General features: G+C 44.6%; 1 protein-coding gene across 6 annotated transcripts in view; it reads right to left on the bottom strand.

The window, feature by feature from the left end:
• The window catches only part of EYA3 (EYA transcriptional coactivator and phosphatase 3), a 35,826-nt gene that overhangs the window by 4,008 nt on the left and 10,294 nt on the right, over window positions 1-21,524 (bottom strand). For 4 of the 6 annotated variants that reach the window (XR_003994127.1, XR_003994126.1, XM_030504178.1 and 1 more), the window contains exons 2-16: window positions 20,875-20,968; window positions 19,255-19,298; window positions 18,163-18,242; window positions 17,681-17,747; window positions 16,782-16,924; window positions 12,087-12,224; window positions 7,228-7,310; window positions 6,405-6,588; window positions 4,413-4,552; window positions 3,353-3,436; window positions 2,762-2,851; window positions 1,766-1,824; window positions 1,041-1,201; window positions 732-846; window positions 205-326 (exon numbers count right to left, since the gene is read on the bottom strand). Coding sequence is in view for 4 of the 6 variants with exons in the window: in XM_030504178.1 (XP_030360038.1) it covers window positions 205-326; window positions 732-846; window positions 1,041-1,201; window positions 1,766-1,824; window positions 2,762-2,851; window positions 3,353-3,436; window positions 4,413-4,552; window positions 6,405-6,588; window positions 7,228-7,310; window positions 12,087-12,224; window positions 16,782-16,924; window positions 17,681-17,747; window positions 18,163-18,242; window positions 19,255-19,298; window positions 20,875-20,907 (1,543 nt within the window). In the remaining 2 variants the exon portion in view is untranslated. The remainder of the gene's footprint in view (window positions 1-204; window positions 327-731; window positions 847-1,040; window positions 1,202-1,765; window positions 1,825-2,761; window positions 2,852-3,352; window positions 3,437-4,412; window positions 4,553-6,404; window positions 6,589-7,227; window positions 7,311-12,086; window positions 12,225-16,781; window positions 16,925-17,680; window positions 17,748-18,162; window positions 18,243-19,254; window positions 19,299-20,874; window positions 20,969-21,524) is intronic. The other 2 variants (XM_030504179.1, XM_030504181.1) reach the window with 1 other exon arrangement.

Here is a 21,524-nt window from a genome sequence, read left to right as displayed (position 1 = left end):
TTCCCAGTACAGAAACACATTCTCAGTGGGAAGGGGATAACACCCAGTTCAGCTCATGAGGCCAGAAGCCATCACTGTTACATGGCCAGAGGGACCACAGCAGCCACAGGGGCTGCTCAGCTGCAGAAACTGTGTTTCCTGTGTAAAAGTCCCAGCTAATCCACAGCAGACACCTCAGTGCCAGGCACCAGCACAACCCCTTACCTATTTTTGTAGCACTATAAATATTCTCAATGGGAAACACCTCGCCCAATCCATAGAGGAGAACTTTGGCAAGAGCTGGCACCAGCTGGGTGGTTGTGATCAGGATGTTCTCACAGTTTTTCCTAAAAGAAGAAAAACACTTGTAAAAGCCCATCTATGGCCAGTGGTGTCGAGGGCCACCCTGGGCAGCTTGCTCAGCTTCCCAAAGTGCCACGTGCTTAACTGTCTTGCCTTCAAGAGGCTTGATTTGTGGGCTTGGTTTATTTGCTTTTTGTTTAAAACAGGAATTCTCTGGCAGAAATGGACTTTTGTGAGCACAGTCCTATTATGGGGATCATCCTGACACAGATGATGCAGCAGAAAAATCCCAAGGAGTGGAATTCCTGCGCTCACTCCTTTTGCTTCTCAGTACTTGTGACAAACAGCAGCAGCGTTACACATAGACACTGCTGCAACACAGCACTGACTGCGAATCAGAGGGAGAAAAAAGGCTGAGAAAGCAACATACACGTTCCCAGTTTCCATACCTGGACTGTATGAGTAGCAGGGACTTTAATGCAGTTTCCAGCCAGGAATCTGTTAGCACTTCTATATCAGTCCTTAGTCGCTGCAGAGCTTCCCTCTTCTGTGGGCTCAGCAGGCCTGGAAGGCAAGAACCACAAGTTTTCCCAGCTGAGTGGGCAAGTCCAACACAGAGAGGGGCAGCCCACAGTTCAACTGCCTGTTCTGCAGTAAATAACAGCACTGAGGGCACCTGAAAGCTGAGACCATTTCAAGGCAATGGGAGAAACCACCACAGATTTAGTGCTCAGGTACTGGTGCAGGTGAACACTCACCTCCAACGTTGGTCTTGTACTTGTCGTAGATCTCTCGTACCCTGCGGTAGCGGAAGGCCAGTTTTCTCATCCAGTCCACTCCACCCTGGACACCAACTGAGGAGCTGTGGTTTGTGTTACTTCCTGAGCCACTGAAGCCATCCGTGGAGAAATTGTAGTTGCTATTTCAGAAAAGCAGATCTGAGACGTGTTCTGCCTCAGCAGCAGAATCACTGCAGCTTTCCTGGGGGGTGCAGGCTTGATGACAGCAGCTAGAAAAGCACCTTGGAGAGGAGCTCTGCTTCACCACTTGCCCTGTATTTCTCTCTCCCTGATAGACAGACACTTCTCAGACCTTTCCATGAGCCCATCCTGCTCTAACACAGCAGAAAACATACCCTCACCCCTCTGACAGCCTGCACAATCAGCTCACAGATGGATGTAAACCACAGGAAAACTGTCAAAGGTCAAGATCATGAGGTTTGGAGTGTTGGTTCTCCATCCATCACACCTCACTGAGCACAAAGGTAACATTCAGCAGTGGACAATGTAATTCACATTATAATTCTGAAAGTCTTAATGTTTTGTAGCTTTTCAAAGAAACACTCCTCAGCAAACAAACACCATTTGCCAGGTTTCATCCCTTGCACAATGCTGACCTCTATCCTTTACCCCATTTGGGTTTGAAATCCCCACAAAAACCAGATTGCATCAGCTATACATTTCAGGCATTCATCATACACCACCTTAAATCCTGGCCATTGTCATCAGATGCCACATCTTCTATGTGTACCTGGTCACACTCCTGTTTAAGAAACAAATAAAGTCATGTTGTCATAGCCCAGGCACATACTGAAATTTGCAGGTTAAAGAAAGTGTGATCTAAAACAAGACTGTATCAGGTGTTTTGTTTTTTCCTGGGGCAGGGAGGTAACTGCAAAGGTAACACCTTTGCAAAGTTCACAGCTGCAAGCAGTCACAGTCACTTAAACTTCATTGAAGTTTCTATTTGCATCAACAAAACCATCATTTTTCCACGATGTGCATCAGTGATGCACCTAAATTTAACTGTTCACTGTTCATATTCAGCTTTCAGTGGAAGTGGTGTGGAACAGTGAGATGGATTTAATTTGGCAAAGAATACTGTGCATGAAAGAGGATGGGAGTTGCTCAGAAGTCCTTGAGGCAGGATGGGAATAGGAGGCAGCAGAGAGAGCTTGCAGGAAGGGCAGATGGAGGGTGCTGTGGGACCTCCTCACGTGCAGCATGCCTGTGGAAGCGTGTCCTTCACACTTGTTACGCTGCCAGTGTAATCTCCTGAGACACTGGCTGAGATGCACAAGCTGTGCTCTGTCCTTGGCTTAGTCAAAGCTCCTGAGATATGACATTCTCAAGGTCACATTTTTCCCCACATCTCTGATCTTCCTTTCAAAACAGAATGTGAAAGCAAAGTGCTTACCAGTCCAGCACGCAAATAGAAGACAAAGCAGAAATTACTCCTCTTATTTATATAGACCTACCAGAGAGCTACGAGAGCTCATGACACCAGAAATCTGCAGAATGCCTGTCTCAGATAAAGGAGTCCACCTCTGATTTGGTTGTGCCTAGAACCACTTCAGGTTTGCAGACTGTTATGTTTCAGTATTAAGTGGCTTGGAAGCACAACAGCCCTCACAAAGGGTGCAGTGTAGCTCTAACCAGGTAATGTGGAGCTTTGTCTTTCAAAAACATTTGCCACGTACCTCCAAGTCATTGAAAAACAAGTGGGTATCAGCTACTTCAAAAATCATCTCCTCCATTGACAGACCTGAGCCAATCACTATAGTTGGGTCCTGGCAAAACAAAAAGAGAAAAGGTAAATTCACTGTGGTTACAGGCAGGAGTAAATTGGGATCACTCTTCCACCAGTTACCTTGCACAGCAAAGCAGTGCAGTGCACAGCAAAGCACTGCAGCACTGCCCAGCAAAGCACTGCAGCACTGCACAGCAGGAACTGCTGCTCTGTCAGAAGCAACACAAACAAAACATTCACAAAATCTTCAATATATTTTAAAGGAGGAAATGCACTCCCTTTCACTATGTGCTGTGACCTCAACGATTCCCAAGGATGATAAAATCACTTTGACTTTTTAAGACTTGTTAGAAGGGAAGTGTTTGTCATGTCTGTATCCTAGCTCTGTGTAAAGCCAAATGTAGCGTTCTTTCCCCAACAAGTTGAAAGAATCACCTCATACATTTCAACCAAATTATCATGATCTAGTCCTTTTGCAAAGATCAACATTTAATTCTGCATGACAGATACACTTTTTCTTCCACAGACAAGACAATATTACCTTGCCATATTTTTGAGCATAAGACCCTGTGAGAAGAGAATGGAAGATGATGATGGTCTCATCCAGGTCCCAGAGAAACACTCGCTGCGTAGAGAATAAAAGCAAGTTAGAGCTGAGATACTCCAAGCACTGACCTACAGTGAAGCAGCAAGTTTTAGGGTTAATTCTGTGGTTAAGTGCTGCATGCTTTTAAGAGATATGAACAACAGTATTCATGTCACAGGCTGAACACATTAAACTCTTTCAGCTTATTGCAGTGGAGTTTATGTCCTGCTAGAGTGCACCTACACACTCAGAGTAAGGCTCTCTTGGTTTTCAAAAGCTTTTCTTGCTTTTATAGTAATAAAAGCAAAACCTTGGAGTGCTGATGAACTTTAGAGCCCTGCTAGGGGAGAAGTTTACTGTCTGTGATCTGGAGAGCACCAAGTAAATGACTTTGGTGTTTATCAGAGACATCTCTGACATGATAAATCAGCAGGATCGGCTGCCATGAGGAATAGTTTCATACAGAAGGACTTTGATAAACTGGAGAACTGGGCCAACAGGAACTAGAAGTTAAATAACTGCAGATCTGCATGTGAGGTAGAATAACCCCTCGTACAGGTCCAGGCTGGGAGGAGCTGGAGCGTGCAAGGGCAGTATGAGCCAGCAGCACTCTCTGTGTGATAAGATGAACTGCCAAGTGTGCCTAGCTGATAGAAGGAAGGTGCCCATCTCATCCTACTTAGCACTGGGAAGGTCACCCAGATGGCATCCCCTGTTCCAGACTTATGTGAGGAAACCAGAGAGCAGCCGGCAAAAAGGCTGTCGAGATGGTCAGCAGCCTAGAGAAGAGGCTGAGGGAGCTGTGATGGTTCATCTCAGTAAAGAGGAGACTAAGGGTGATCTAAAAGCAGACCACAACTAATTGAAAGGGAACTGAGAAGATGATGGAGACAAATTGTTTTCAGGAATGGCAGATGGAAAATTGCCATGGAGATAGAATGAAAGAAAGAGAGGAGGACTTTTACCACCACACTATTCTGCAATGCTACCGATAGAAAACAAGATTGCTACTTACCTCCAGTTCGCTGTCCTGTGAGGAGGAGGTATCTGCTTTCCTCTTTCCCCTGTTCTTCCCAGGGATGTTTTTTCTTGCCTGCTCGTCTAACTCTTTACTTGCTGTTGCTCTTGATAATGAAGGACTTGTGGATGCATCTCCTAGAAGAAAGAAATCACACAGGTCTCACTCCCCATCTCTCAAAACAAACACCAGCATAAAGCTTATAACATTTGGCCACAAACCTCCTTTGCAAAAGATAAGATGTTATCTTGCTTTATTGATGCAGTAGTAGTTGAACCCTTAGTAGAACCTAAAACATGATTTCTTTGTCCTATCATTTCAAAGCAGCTCTGTTTTCTCCATTCAGCCCACTAGGACCAAGCTACTTAGTGCATTCTGCCTGCAGCACAAAGCCAAGGACAGAGCACCCTCCACCCCAAGGCCTGAAACCCCTCAGGTGTCTCACCACCCTGCAACTATTTTCTTAATGGTTTCTTTTAATACTTTTTGAGAGAACCCAGAAACCCTCAGTCTGGAATGAATGTACAAAGTATTTCATGATGCTTCTCCCTCCCAAACTTCCTGGTCAAACAGCTTTTGGGTCAAGCAGCACTATACAACACATGCTGTTTCCACCTCCACGCTACTCACTCCTGTGCCACTGAAAGCCTTTGACTACCAGTCGAACAACAGCCAGAGCACAGAGTTACCTGGAGTGTGTTAATCACACACAAATGCACAGCATGCTAACTGTGAAACACACCACAGCTCCACTGCCCTATCCAAGAATTAGTAAAGGATAACAGGGATGAACTTGGTCCTGGAAGCACAGACGTGGCCAAACACCATGGCCATGGCTGATGGAGATACATGATGGAGCCTATTCTGCTACGGGTAGAGCATCCTTCCCAGGGAAATGGTAAAGCACCACTATAAAAACATATAAAAATCAATGCTTTGATGTGCAGAATGTTACTGCCATGATGGGAGATACCTTCTGAATCCTTTACTAAGAGTTCAGACAGAAGAGTTAGCATCCTGGACCTCTGCCTGACTAGTTCACAAACAGGACCAGAACTGTAGTGAGAAGGCAGAGGGCAAAGGGGACTTGAGAGAGCCTGAATTCAATCTGGGTCTTTCAAGACAAGACACAGCAATTCCTATGGAAATTCATGCAAAATGTTAACCTTGGAGAATTTCAGAGCTAAGAAAATGGCATGAAAACATGAACTGCTGGGTCATGCCCTGGCCAGTGACCTGAAATAACAGGTCAATTCCATAGGTTTTCAACATCAACTAAGAAACATTCTCATGGGTAAATCTGATGTTGCTCACCCCAACTAGAGGGCAACTGCTTCCTGAGAGAGGGCAAGTGCTGAAGTGCTTCTGGCTATACAATATCACAGTGTGGTGAGCTGTCATTTCAAACCCACTTTACATGATAAAGCAGAAGGAAGGAAAGGATGTGCTGATGAGCACATCAGCAACAACTCATTGAGAGGTGGTGGCTGAACCACAGCTCTTGACAATGCGTGAGCAGACCTGGAGGACTCCCATCATGGGACTAGCAGCTATGGCATGGCTGTCAGGTATCTGAATACCTGGCTGCAGGAGGCAAGGAGCTAACAGGAGCTTTGAGAGTGGGTATAATCCTCTGCCCTGTAGGCCAAGTGAACACCCAGCCCGACACATGGCAATCAACAGTCCCCAGGTAGTTGCTGTTGACAAGTCCTCAAGTCACCCCTGGAATTCCCTCTCCCTGGGGCATTCAGAGCATGTATTTGGCATCTCCTGAATTGTCACAGTTATATGTCTTCCCATACCTAAGCTCTTAGACCCTGCACACCAATGAGACCAGTCTGACAACAGAAGGCAAACGTCCCGTCTGTCCAGGCCAGCATGCAAAGGTGCTGCAATTACCTTTTGGATAAAAAGCTTTCCCCATGTGTGCACTCTGTACTGTTTATGTCAGGTACTCTGCAGGCACCCTGCTAAAGATCCAGCCATTACCAGAAGAATGTCTCTGCACGGCCCGCGTAGGCACCATGGCGCTTGGCTTCTCGGCTGGATACGTGGCTGTGGCTAACGCAGTGCTCTCCGTGTTGCTCTCTGCTGGTGTCACCACTCCAAAGCCAGAACTCGGGTAACACGTCTGGTACTGACTCTGGCCAAGGATTGTGTACGTGGGATAGTCCTGTTCGAGGAAAGGATTAGTTGTGACAGGCGACTTCTTTCAGAAAATATTCTCTATTAAGATGACTTTTATGCTAGAAGATGCCTGTCAAAGAGAAATCCCAGCAAGAGCAGTTGGACTTTATACTGTTTCTTTCTAAGACATCCCCAAAAAGGGTTGAGAGCTCCAACTTCCCAAGGGCACAGGCAGGTTCTGCAGAGAGGAGGCCAGCAGTGACAGGCACCCCTCTGCCTCCAGATCCTTCACAAATGAATTCATTAAGAATGATGTGACAGTAACAGGGCAGTACCAAGTGGATGCCGTGGCGTCAGCCCACTCTCTCTGTGCTCTGGTATTTGTGTCTTAGTCTTGGGTTTTATTTTCTGATACCAGATGTACTGACAGCAACAGAAAGTGGTCTTGGTACTGGCTGAGGGTGCAATCCCAGACACAAGAGCCACAGGATAAACTGCCTTTACTCATGCCCTGACTTCAGCAAGCAACTATTTTGCATGCTGCGACAAAAGGTACCCATTTATGAAGACTATTTCCTCATTTAGGAGACCACTGAGCACCTGAAGCTGTGCTTGAGGATTTTAATTTCTGCCTATTTTAATTTTACTGATGCTGCACATGAACACAACAAGGAAGAAGTTTTACCTGTGAGATGCTGGCTACTGCTGACGTGGAAATATTGACAACAGTTGAGGATGTAGAGACTGGACTGGCATTGGTAGTTGATGCTGTAAAATGAAGAATTACTGCATTAAAGGCTTCTAGGAAAGCATAAGAGATGAGACCAATCCAAGCTGTGAAAGAAGTACTTACTATGTGCAAGCATCTGTGCTCCCAGCAGCACTCTGCTTCTAACAGCCATAAAAGAACTGGGGTGTATATTGAAACCAGTTACATTTCAATTGGGCTTAGAGGGAAGGAGAGCCAATGTACCTTCAAACCCAGTGGTTTCAGAACCCTTCCCTCTACCCCTGCCAAGCAACTGGAGTATCATTAAAATGGTTTCACATCTTGAGTAAAAGTTTTGAGAAGACAACAATCACCTTCTGAAGTTCAATAGCAGCAGTTGAAAATGAATCAACCAGCAAAATGAATGTGAATGTCTTTAAATCAGCTCTGATAAAAAACTCTCTCTGCATTTCACTCAACATACTTTGTCTCATTAGATCAGAAAATTGAAGGAAACAGTACAAATATTTCCAATGGGGTGTTTCCTACTGAGAAAAGCAGCGTATTTCCCCAAATCCCTGTGACACTACAACTGGGGTTTGGATGAGACTTTCTGAAATGATTTGTCAACAGCTTGTAGGTCAAATTATCAGAGACACGTAGTTGTTAGTATGAATTTTAAGGTGGTTCATGGCCTTTCTGTAACTGCATTCAGTTCTTCCAAAACACAGAAGAGGCTGCTATGGGAACACCAGTCATTTAGCAGATTTTGTGGGTTTACACTCCATTAAACATTACTAAACATGTGGGGTTTTGGGACCCTCGAGGATTAGTGAAAACACATAATGAAATCAGCATGAGCAAAATCAGGCTGTACTAAAGCAGGTGCCACCAAGAAATAGTCTCTTTTGCTAAACCTTCTTTCTCTGCACACAAATAAAACCAAAAATCGCTTTCAGATGCTTATGGAAAGACTTTATGAAATCCACAGTCTTGCCTCTGCTTTACCATCACCCTGACAAAATCCCTCACTTTCTGCAGAAAATTCCATGAGGAATTCACCCCAAGCCTGAAGAACTCGAGCTTCTGAAGGCTTTGGTCTTTCTACCTAAGGAAACAGACACCACCATGAACTCTTAATGTACGTTGCATTAGGGCATGCACACATACTACCTGGTGAACAGCTCCTGGGAAGAGGAATGGATCCAAATATGCCTCAAAAAAAGATGTAAAACAAAAGGAATGTATCTTAAAAGAGGTGCAGAAATACAGAGTATTTACAAGAGGTGAGAAGTGTGAAGGGTGGCATCTCTGTAGGAGCAGAAAGGAGGTAAGTAAGTAGCCCCTGGGAATCCCCTCATAGATGGGAGCAGCAGTGTTCAAATCCAGATGGGAGAGAATTTGGGGGAGAACATTTAGAAAATGGAAAACAGGCTGCACTGAGCAGCAATAACAGGAATGAAGACACTCAAGTACCTACAGTAGCTGTGCAGCTACTAGAAGCACAGTTGTGAGAGTAAGGCACCCATCACAGATACTCCTCATAAGCAACTGTTAGAGAACAGGGCTTAGTTCCCAAATAAAACTCCTTCCACCTATCCATGTCACAGGAATGATCAAAGCTGTTCAGCTAAAGAGAATGGCACTTCCCAGGGCACTGTGAAGAGCAGCTCTCCAGAGAAGAGCCTCTTCTCTGGAGATGAGTTATATAGAAGACATTATTGCACCACCTCTCTCAAGATGATCGCAGAGAGCACACAGAAAGCCATTCTCATCTGTAGTGCTCTGAAGAGGCTGCTGCCGCCCTGAGATAGAGAAAACAAGTTAAGAAATCATGGAAAAAAAGATTCCAAGTGCTGGGATTCTGGTAAAAACAGATTCCCTGTGTATGAACTTCATGTTTAGCTTAACTCTGGTCTCCTTCCAACCTTTCTTTTTTTATTACCCTTTCTCTATCCAGTGCTACACATCAGATCCTTACGAACAGCTCCCACCACAGAGATTGACCAGTTCTTTCTGCACTGTGGGTCAGTTCCTTTTACCTGTGAATGGGCAAAAAACATGCAAAAATGTTTGCCATGGATGTGCCAGAAAGGACCAACCACTTCATGGCCTCTGCAAACCCAAATACTGCCTTGAAGATGCTGTGACTCTTTCTCTCTTCTCTATTTCTCTCCAACTTCCAGACCTCATCCTCAGACCTTATATCTCTACCTCCCCTGCCTTACTCATCCTATTTGGTTTTGCTTCAGTTGTTTTCAAAGATGTTTCAAGCCAATTCCTGTGCTGGGAAATTGCAATTAGTGCATTTTATGCCTCACTTGGCTGCTCTGCTCTCCCAGGGCAGGAAGAGGCGAGGCAAGAAGCAGCCATTCCTCCCCTGTCGCTCCCAGTGCTTCCAAGCACCTCTGCAACAGACCACGATGGCCATAGCTTGGGCAAGCACAAGAAGCCAAATCCTCAGTCACTAAGTGCACATCTGACCATCTACCAGGGCTCCAGATTCGCATCACTTCAGTCCAGCATTTGCAGACTAAATCCCATCCATGCACCTCTGGTGTGACAGCAGCATCCTACAGCTGGATATCACCCTTGGAGAGAAAAGACAGACTTTCAAGAGGTTATTAACAAGGCAACTGTGTCCATCCTTTGAGCTCCTGCTCTCACCACCTCCCTTGCAGCAGGCCTCAGCGGGCTGCCTGCTCATTTGGTGTAAAGGAAAAGTAGCAAATCCAAAAAAGGAAGAGTTTCCTGCAGTTTACAACAGGTTTGTCAAAAAAGCAATAGCATTTACACAATTCTGGTGACTTTTTCACACCTTCAAAGAGCAGCCTGCAGAGAAACTCTCCTCAAATCCCACATTCTCGCAGCAGTAGGGATCAAATAGCTTAAAATCCTCTTACAGAGTGAGGAGAGGATTCAGACATCACTGGCAAACCTACCAGGGGTCATGTCATGCAGAACCATTTCTGACCCTGGCAATTAAAGCTGGTGCTATAAACTACTGTAATTCGTTCTGCCGGTGGGAGCACCTGGAGGAGAGTCATGTTTGAAGGAAGGCAGCATTGCCAGTGCTGTATTGCTCATGTTATGAACATGAAAAGTAAATGTCCAGAGAAGGGAACGGAGCTGGTGCAGGGCCTGGAGCACAAGTGTGATGAGGAACGGCTGAGGGACCTGAGGGGTTTAGTCTGGAGAAGAGAAGGCTCAGGGGGGACCTTATCGCTCTCTGCAACTGCCTGACAGGAGGATGGAGCCAGGAGGGGGCTGGGCTCTGCTCCCAAGGAACAAGGGATGGGACAAGAGGAAACGGCCTCAAGCTGCACCAGGGGAGGTTTAGATGGAGCTGAGGAACAATTCCTTCCCCAGAGGGTGCTCAGGCATTGGAACAGGCTGCCCAGGGCACTGCTGGAGTCACCGTCCCTGCAAGTGTTCACACACCGTGTAGACAAGGCCTCAGCGCCATGGGTTAGTGGTGGCCTTGGCAGTGCTGGGCAACAGTTGGACTTGATGATCCTAAAGGTCCTTTCCAACCCGGCTGATTCTATGATTCACATACTTTGGGCCACTTACTGTCATAATGACACAAGCAGAGCAAGTACCATGACATCCTGCACAGCCCTTCCTATCAGGAAAAGATATGCCAAAACCCACTTACTGCTAATTTTAAGAGTTATTCCTCTTTACTTGGCACTCATTAGACCACATCTGGATACTGCATTCAGTCTGGGGCCTCAAGCACAAGAAACATGTTGATAAAATTCAGTGGGTCTGGCAAAGAGCCACCAAAACAGTCAGGGAGCTGGAACATGCACCCTGTGAGGGGCAGCAGGGGGAGCAGGACTGCCCAGCCTGGAGAAGAGATGGCTTTGGGGGACCTGACAGCAGCCTGCTCCTACCTGCATGGAGGTGATGGAGAAGACAGAGCCAGGCTCCTGTTGCAGGGGCACAGCAGGAAGAGGAGAGAAACGGTTGCAATGGGAAAGAGGGGATGCTCCAGGTTGACAAAGGAGGAAAGGTTTCACCATGCTGACAGCCAGGCACTGGAACTGGAGAAATCTCCATCCTCAGAGGTTTTTGAGACCCAACTGGACAAAGCCCTGAGTAACCTGGTTCTGAATTCAGTGTCAGCTCTTCTTTGGGCTGAACTAAAGACCTCCTGAAGTCCCCGATTATTCTATGAAAACATCACACAAGAAATAAAGAATTCTTGAAATGCTTTTTAAAAAAATACAGAGAAAGAGACAAACTTTCAGAATTCATCACCTAAAATGGCAAAAATCCTGCCTAAAACCCCCATATCAATATGCACATATTTGCCATAAGCAACAATGTTCCATGACTCAGCCAAGTGGCTCCTGACAATTGCTTTGGGAGCTGGTGAAATTCAGCACCTGGCTTCTCTGATGTGGCACTTGGAATATTTGAAGGTTTTTACTAAAGGGAGAAATTCACTTTCTAGCAGATCTACCAAGCTGGGCAGGGTGTGTGACACAGCGTTATCTCCTGACGTCAACCTAAAGCCCACCACAAAGAGTTTGAGCTGCAAGAGCATTCCCAATAAAGGCATGCAAGAACACAACATTTAGTCTCCTTTCCCCTTCCCATTTGCTCTTCACCCTGTTAAGTCCATCAGCATGGCACCAACAAGCCAGCCTGGTGCATACAGAGGTACGTAGCAAACACAAACCCAACCACATACACACGCACAAAGAGAAGAGGCAAAGCATAAAGAAGCATGCACAAAGCAAGGACAAACGTGCAAGTCTCTCTATTTGTGGTATCTGGACTCAATTAGGTGGAGAGAGATGCAGATAAAAACCATGCCAAGTTACCTTCAATGGAATAAGAATAATGTGCTGGGCTGGGCTGGCTTGTGGTTAACCCTGTAGTGCAGGTAAGAACACTGTGCTGACTTGTAGATGCAGTCTGAATTAAACCACTTTCAGGTTTCATACCTGGCCACAGTGCACCTGAATCAGATAAATTGGACCAGTTACAAACAGATATGCTGGCACCAAAGAGCATGCTGCGACCTCAGATGCAGAGTTTTGCTCATCACAAAAGCAAGTAACAAATTACACATGAGAAATGATGAATTTCTGACTGTCAGGCTGTGCATGGGTTAGAGCTGCTGACAAAACTGCCTGAAAAAGAGACAATTAGAAGCACCAACAAGACCAATTTCCACAGCTTGCAACTAAAAATCTGGTAGTGTCACAGGAGGATGAACTGCTCGTCGGTGTAAGGGACCTGCTGATCCCTCTGAGGGGCACAGCCCTGCAAGGGACCTCAGCTTTACATAGTGAGGCTGGAGTTGGTATCTATCAAGGTCAAGGTCAACGTTTCAACTACTTCACTGGGCTTTGGGTTGAGTATGTTAAAACAAGCCACAAGTCAGTAATTTTCAGAGCCTGACAACAGCAAAAATAGAGCTTAAAACAAGGGAAAAACAAACCCATCTAAATGTTTCATCTAGATTTCCTGCTGTTCTGGAAAGCCTTTGTAACACCACTGGGCAGAGCACAGAGCCAGCAACCCACTGGAATTCCTCTGTTCAAGGCACACATCAGTGCTGTGGGTTCCGCTCAGGTGCCGTGTTAGGGTCTAGTCTACTGCACTGACAGGGTGAAACCAAGTGTCCCACTGAAGCAGCTCAGCTCAGGCCTGGTTCTTCAGGGCTCCTCAGGCTTTTGTTTAAGTGTTTCCAGACCTGGAGTCAAAGTCAAAGGCATTTCTCCCTGGCCCTGGTTAGAAAGAAAGAATCGGTTGAGAGGATCTATGTAAAAACAAGCAGGAGTGTGCAAAGCAGAGGGACAAAGGACGTGTGGAGCTAGACACAAAGTTCAGGGCCAGCAGAAAGACCACCCTCCTGCTTCAAACCCCCCGAAAACCAGCACCAAGACTGTGAAAGCCACCTGCAGCCCTTCACACAGTGTAGCAGGATAAGCCTCAGGCTATGAGCTCTGCCTCTCACCCAGAAGACATGGGAGATGCTTTAGAGCTGGGCAAGTGCAGCTCACTCCATGCTGCTGCTTTGTCAGAATGAAACTCTTCAATGGCTCTTTGATTTATTTACATACCTGATCACAAACTGTCACCTATGAGTCAAATTAGGTCATTCACCTATCTGTACAGCACACCAGGGGTTTGATTCTTCAAAATTGTGTCTTCATTGCTGTTTCAAACCTCTAGAACCATATTAGCAAACAAAAGGGAAGGGCTGATTTAAGAAAGGTTGTAGATATATTGCAGAAACTCCAGAATAAAACATATGGGAAGCAAATCCTCTAAGGAGAGTGGGAATAGCTGTATTTGTTTAGTCTGGAAAGGGAGTGCCACGATCTTCAAATAGGTGAGGAGTTTTTAGAGGGAACAGCAACTAACAGTTCCTTTCAGTGCAAGATAGGTGGGCGAGGAGCTGACAGCAACGTAATGAGAGGGTCACAGAACACACAGAAGTGCCTGACAATGAAACACAAACCAACCCTAATGCTGTAGGATGGTTATCACATGAGGAGTTAACACCAGGTCAGACACACACATCAGAGGTGCCTGCAGGGGTGGTTGGATGTGAGTGCAGGAGCTGAGTCAGGTCGTGTGCTAAAGCATCTTTCAGCCCCTGTTTTCCATGACTGTCATCTCTGAGGTTCTACTTCCATACAGCAAGGCACACTCTTGGCCTAGTGGCACACATCTTTCCCTCTTGTCCTGCAAGACAGTAATAAGCCAGCACAGTCTTGAGGGTGACAGAGAGGAAGGCGAGGGGGGAACGAGACCCCTCCGTGTGCAATGGCAGCAGCAGGACACATCTGTGCACGTGGAAAGGCCCCAGAGGACAGCCCAACTTATAGTTTCTTGAGTAAACACAAACCATCACATCCACATTGTTTCTACCACCAACATATGCAGCTTGTATGTCACTACTCTCATTTTACTGCTTCTTTAATAAAATCTCTCCAGACCACGAGTATGTCCCATGCAGAACAACGCACTAAATACCATCCAAAAAGTATCACACCACAAGGAGAGGTGACAAATTGGCAAAAACATAGGTCATCTCTTCTCTGAAAGCAGCATTGTGATTTGAGTGTTCTCAAGACTCATCAGCTTGCTTGAATTTCACACTTTGAATACACCTGGTTTGTTCCAGCTAGATAACCCATGATGCCTCCTTCTTTTTTGGCATAGAAACAAATACACAGTAGAAAGTCATGCAAACCTCTGGAACAGGCCCTTCCATGCTGGTAAAGGATGGCCAAGTCCCCACCTGCTCCTGGAGATTGTGAGCAGGAACAAATTGTGTCATCCCCTCTGCACTGTGCATGCTCAGTCCTCTACCCTCCACTTGTCCATCTCACCACACCAGGTCCAGCTTCTCGGTATGATCAAGCAGGTACCACTCCAGTATGATTTCCATTACTGGTAAGATGACTTCTAACGTTTTCCTAACACTTCAATTCAGACTGAAAATTCAGATATTTAGTAAGAGACCTCAACATCCCTACCAAGACCTTTCAGTAACTGATCACATTTCAGAGGATGTTTAACAGACAAAAGTTCCTATGCAGTCAACAGAAATGCTGATTCCCCATATTTACACATATTTGCCTTAAAAAAACCCAACCACACGACACAGTAACACACCTGAGCACTTCCAAAGCAGCCCCAGCGCACTGCCCACAGCAAACTATCAATAAACACCAAATAAATGAAGTAAAGAAAACCACCAGCCACTGTTCAGATACAGCTGAAACAGTGCAACAAGGCACTGAAACCAAAGTGCAGGCACCCAGGGAACAGCAGGATGTTCCAGCAACCATAACATGGGGGTGGGCACAGTTTGTAGAATCCCAGACTCGTTTGGGTTGGAAGGGACCTTAAAGCTCCTCCAGTTCCAACCCCTGCCATGGGCAGGGACACCTTCCACTAGAGCAGGTTGCTCCAAGCCCCTGTGTCCAACCTGGCCTTGAACACTGCCAGGGAAGTAGGTAGCAGACCATCATGACAACACCCAATAAGACAAAAAGATGAGGAAGACACTGTTTAGAAAGCCAGCAGACAACCTGCACTAGTAACTGAAGACTGGAGTATGGATATAGCATCAGGCTTCTCCACACTGGTTCAGCTTGAGGACAAAGGTCTCTTGGAGGAAGGAAGGGAGCTCAGAGAGAGAACCTTGGCTCCCCAGGACATGTAACACAAAGTCAACTATATCCTCACCCCCTAGACATCCCGAGCCCATGGCAGCTGGTGGAACCTCCCCAGCAGGGACTGAGGATCTCCTGACAGCATCCTTTTACACTTCCAGGCACTAAGATTTTAGCACTGCAGATAAATCTGCCAGAGGCTCTGTTCATTCAGTTCTACAGCGTGACCACAAGCCCTGAGACAGATACTTGTGGGTCCCCTACAGCCATGCTGCTCACAACAGCACCCGGGTGCTCTCCCAGGTTACCTGCATAGAAGGGGATGTTACCCTCTGTCCCCATCAGTGCTCGGTGCTAAGGGGCAGAACAGTCTCTGCCACCACACATTTTTGAGAGCATGAGACAATATCGACAAACGAAACCAAGCAGGACAACATTAAAAACAAAAAGAGAAGTTAAAACTTAACTGATTTTTGATAATCAGTTATAGAATTTCATACATAAGGGGGCATAATCAATTGAGTGTTTGCTTTATCCCCAGTGCCTGACACTTTAATATAGAGTGTACAAGGAAAGCCCAGGCAGCTCCTGTCACTAACTAACCCATCCAGAAGTTGTTTTTCTGTCTGCACTACTCATCCTCAACTCCCTTTATACACCATGGAGAAAGATGGCCATTATCTTCTAAAACAGACCAGCACCCCAGAGGTTTGTGTGTCTGCCCATGCACTATAAAGGAAGCACAGGGTGACCAGCTCAAATCCCCTCGCCCAGCTTTAGCTGCTCACTTACAGCAGGACTCTTACCCTTCAAGCATTTGCAAAAGCTGGAGAAGCCATTAAAGGGCTCAAGTATTAGAGCAATTTAAGCAAACTTATTTGCCCAGCAAACTTGGAGACTTTTTAGCATGAAATCTGTATATGGTGACAGATGAAATAGCAAAAAAGTCTTAATCCTGGTCAGCAAAAAGGAAAGGAAAAATACCTTCAGCAGAGATGCTGTAGGATGGACTCTTGTGGGATTTCCCTGACAAGGAAACTGAACAAACACAGCTATAGAAAACAGATGATAGAAACTAGAGAAAATGATGATCCCAAACTAAGAACCATCTGACAAGGTTCATGGGGAGGCATCTGAATTAATGGCCAGGAAAAGAGCTTTGCAATAAATAATACCTTATGCTATGAAGTCCCATCTAGAGATCAGTCCTGATCTACAATTCAAGTTAGACACATGCTCTCCTACAGACTCTTCTCTCCAACACACCTGGTTAAGCTTAACATCAGTTTTTGAGATGAGCTTTTGAAGCTTTTTTGAGCTTCATGAGAGAGGAGACAAGAAGTGCAGGCCCTGAGAAGTTTTTAAGAAGTTACTTCTTACCGAAAGGAGGTAGTCCGTAGGTTTGGGTGGTCTGGGGGTAGATGGTGTAGGGCTGAGACTGCTGTAGTGCTTGGTACTGAGGCTGACCAGGGTAAGGGCTCATGGTTTCCGATACAGGTACAGAAAGGATATGTGCATATGGCCTTATTAAACAGAAAGCACAAAAGTTAAAAAGAACTATTTATATAATGCTTCTCTCAGCCTAAAAGCCAGAAGATATATAAATAAAATGCTTCAGAAAGCAGAAACAATACACACTGACATGTGCTTTGGTGTAATAACCCACTTGTGTTTCCCAGGACAGGCCCTTGGGTTTATATACACTGCCTGGTTCTTGCTGTGACACCAGGGGAAACTCTCCCCATCACAATGCCAGAGCACCAGTGCTTCCTCCAGGGCTAAGGGGAAGAACAAACACCTCACTGCAACAGGCAAGAGCAATGAGCTTCACTTATCATGCTTCACCACACAAAGTCCTAAAGCTAATGCAATATAGTGGCATGTGTCAAAACTACTGAGCACACAAAGAGACCATACAGAAGCCAGCATGGGGGATTAAGGCCTCCTGTGCTGCAACGGGAAAAACTATGAAGATCTCCAAAGGTGGTGACTGATGAGAAAACCCTACATTCCCCTTAATTTATGTCCAATTTGTTTCTTCCCCAAATATTATGGGCATTATTCAACAAGTTGTGTTGTTAATTACTTGAAGGGGCTCATTTAACCTTGTGATCATAAAACAACAGCCACTGAACCCGAAGAGTGACTTGTGTCAGCTTCAGTGTCCGCAGCCACGAGCATCTGTTGCCAGCAGATATGCAAGTGTGATTTATAGCACCCCAGAAATGCTTCAGAAAGAGAGAAGAGTTACAGAATTCAGTACAGATCGTGTGACTTACTTTGCAGAATACATTTGTGAGGTATAATCATTTGATGACCTTGGGATATAATCAGTGCATGTCATAACTGAAAAAAGAAATAGTTTGTGTCATTACGATAGTGGTTTCAAAGCCCAACAAACAAAGCCAATGGAATATCAGCATGCACAGTACATTTTAATCAAGACAAAAGGATTTACAAAGGTTTTCTAGTGACTATCTTGAATATCTGAATATCTGTTTCAAAGTCTCAAAAAACACACTGTTAAACCAGCACAAAATGTTTTTATTGCCAGTTCACAGCAGGTGGATGATTCAGTCAATACCATTTCTCCCTTTGGAACAGTGCTTTTCTCTTTACTAGTTGCTACCATCATCTTTTGCAACTGCCATGAGAAAACTTTGATTTCAGTCCTGCCCAAAGCTTGTGTTTCCTGAAGCAAAGTAACAAGGCCAGTGGAAGAAAAGACAGTGGGACCAGAAGCACTCTGGAAGATACTTACTCTCACTGGACATGGGAAGGTTTGAACCAAGGCTTGAAGATTCAGGTTTCTCATCGCTGACTTCTGCGTTGCTCACATGACTGCCAAGACAAACAAAGGTTAATCATGAGCATTATGAACTCTTAAATGAACATCCTTGGGCATCATAACCCAAGATTCGGCCTTCCTAACCGAGGCAAACTGGCTCTTAATAGAAACTAGCTCTGTGCTCTTCACCATTTCACACAGAGATCCCAAGAAAGAGATCTGCAGCTTTAATTAGACATTAAACTGTATTGGATTTGCATTGCAAGGTTTGGTAGTGGGGGGCTGTAGGGGTGCACTGAAGCTGGGAATACACTGAAGCAGAACCAACACCATTCACTCCAGCACATTCAGACCTGTCTGGCTGCCCTCAGCTCCTGTGCAGCCAACAGAGAGAAAAAATCCTCCTAGGACATGGTTCATCTCACCTCCTACCAGCTAGACAGACTTCTGCCTAAGAGCTCAGCTCAATCTCCCCTCTGGCAGGTTAAAGCCATTCCCCTTGTCCTGTCCCTACAGGACCCTGTCAAAAGCCTCTCTCCAGGTTTCTTGTAGGCTCCTTTAGGTATTGGAAGACTTTCTAAGTTCTCCTTTGAGCCTTCTCTTCTCCAGGCTTTAATATGATTTACATCAGAAAGCACCTAAAGAGACTAAAAATAGTGCTACAGAATGGCTTCAAATAGAAGAGGCTATCGATTTGAGAGGGTTTGACTTCTCAAATCAGTAACCCACAGAGTTCTGCTGAGAATCATAGCACAGATATTATTAAAATACCCTGATTCTCACCAGAATCAATGCATGTTGTGTGCAGAACATGGCAGTCCCATCAGATTCTGTGAAAAACAGGCTGCTTGACGATTCAATTAAGACTCTTTGTAGCCACTTTTATCAAGCTGGATACCAAAGGGTCAGTTTATTATTTTATAATTGGGAACTTAATCTCAAAATTACATCAAATACAGAATTGACTTCTATTTGCCCTGAAAAGGAAAACAGCATGCAAGCTTCTAAAATGATATAAGAACAGCAATAACAGTGCCACACTAAATCAAACTCAACATTACATACCTCAAGCTTTGTTCTCTGGATTCCTGCATCTTGGCTTTTTTCACCTGTGAAGACACAAAGGTTCAGCCACAAGTGAGGAGAGCTGTCCTTGAGAGAAGCTGTGCAGCAGATCCCCACTGCTTACAGCAGGAGATCCCAGCAGTGGTTAAACACAAAAAGCCTTGCACTGAACTGGTACAAAGATCAAGAGTGGGCTACAAGCCTGGCAGGGTTTTGCAAAGCTGACTTCAGTTTGCTCTTGGTCTTTCACTAGGAAAATTCACTTGGTTTAGGAATGGTCTCACTATAAAAAAACCCCCAAAGGTTCTTCTTTTGATTTCTTCCTGCACGAATGTGCCACCTCACTTCCTGGTTGTGATCAATAGAGCCTCACATTCTGCCCCAGAACAACTGACTGGCATTAAGGTAGTTAAAAGGAATTACCAAGAAGATCTTCAGCTGAAAATTACAGCAGAATCTGCTTACAGAGGACACTTTCATGTACTGAACATTAGCTGCACCCTGTCTCTCATGCCCTGTATAAAGACAGTTTTCATCATGTAAGGATGTAATTACATGATACTTCCTTTTTAAATACACACATTTCATGCATTTTTAAATCCTACAAGTATCTGGAGTTCAACTGATCTGCTTTTGCTGATTTGCTTCACATTTTGTGCATACTGACTCAGGCCCATAACCTGTGTGTTGTGTCACACAATACTTTGAATAACTGGAAATTTCCATTTCATTCAGTGCCATTACAATGTATTATCTAACTGGTTAACTGAAGAATATCAAATTCTCACATTAAAAAAGCATCAGAATCTTTTCAGTGAGGATGTTGCCCACTTGCCCTCAGTGTTTTACTCTGGTTTGTGTGCGTTTGAACAGGTCTCCAAAACGAAAATCAGCTTCACTCTTGTGGTTATGTGAGAACTTCTTGTTGAGTTTGCATCAAGTTTAATTTAGGACTATTATATTAATACAAACTTTTTTGTTTAATTCCTAGGCTGTCATGTTTTAGACATACACACCAACTTCCTATCATACTGCATTAATAACGGCTCTACAAAGCTTCTGTGAGATGACGTTATCAGCTACTGATACACAGGCAGGATCACAAAGAGGTAAGATGTCGGGACAGCAGTTTTTAGGCTAAGACACACTTCCCTATTCAAACACACTGTTAAATAAAGAACTGAATAAAATGCTTTCCCCCTGTGGAGATGATGGATCGTGGGATCTTTTCAAGATCTCAAGCCCAAGACTTTGAGTCAATTACAGACTATTCACACTGCAACATGCTGCTTCTGTCATTGAAATAGTGAATTTTCATTTCTCTACAACAGGCTTGAAACAGTCTGGGTTTCTGAGCATAACAAGTAATTACTGGACATAGTAACATTACAGAGTTTAATCATACATAACTATTCCTTTTCTTACTATTGCCTGTACAATTGCAGTAAATTAAGTGTACAACACATTTTACTAAGAGCAAAATGATTTTTCACCTCTAGATAAATATACTCAGAATAAGCCTTAATATATTCTGACTTATAGGATAAATCAGAATAACAACTCCATACTGAATTTGGGAGATCACCAATGTTCATTTTTAGCCTTTTCAAATGTACTTACTGGTTGTTCGGGTAAGTCTTGAGGCTCTTCCATGGGTATGACTATTTTAATGCTTAAATGAGTTGAATGGTGTGTTCTTGGCAGTCTTCAAAGCCTGTCAAAAAAAGGTGTTCATAGCTTTATGTACTTTTTTGGGGGGCTTATCATTTAGGCTATCAGAGAACACTAATTGTTACATATTCCACCCACCAGCTTTCCAAACTCATGTTGCCATCTCCCAAATAAAAGACAAAATTCATATATGGAAAGATTTCATAAACAAGGGATTTAGCTTTAAGCTTCCAAGAGCCAGATTTTTTACGCACGTGGCACATTTCTACATCATTTACTTGTACCACACTGACTCCAGAAGCTAAAGTATCAATCAGACATGTGCCCCGTGATTTGAAAGACACTTTAAATGATCAAGTCTGGTCTAGTAGGTCAGTAAACAGTGTGATTCAATCTAACCTGTTTTAATTTAGAACATTTATATAACGAACAAAAAAAAACCAGGACAAGCCTCTACACCTAAATGTATTCAGATGCAGGAGTGCTCCTTGCCAAAGTCACCGAGCAAGGTGGTGCTTTCAAGTGCACCTTTCAGAAAGAGTAATATTGAACAATAATAATGAATATTTATAAAACCGTTTTTGTGTTGGAAGCTAAGG

Source organism: Strigops habroptila, chromosome 12 (genome assembly GCF_004027225.2).
Source record: "Strigops habroptila isolate Jane chromosome 12, bStrHab1.2.pri, whole genome shotgun sequence".
In the NCBI taxonomy this organism is placed as follows: Eukaryota; Metazoa; Chordata; class Aves; order Psittaciformes; family Psittacidae; genus Strigops; species Strigops habroptila.
This window is presented reverse-complemented; position numbering and strand designations above follow the sequence as displayed.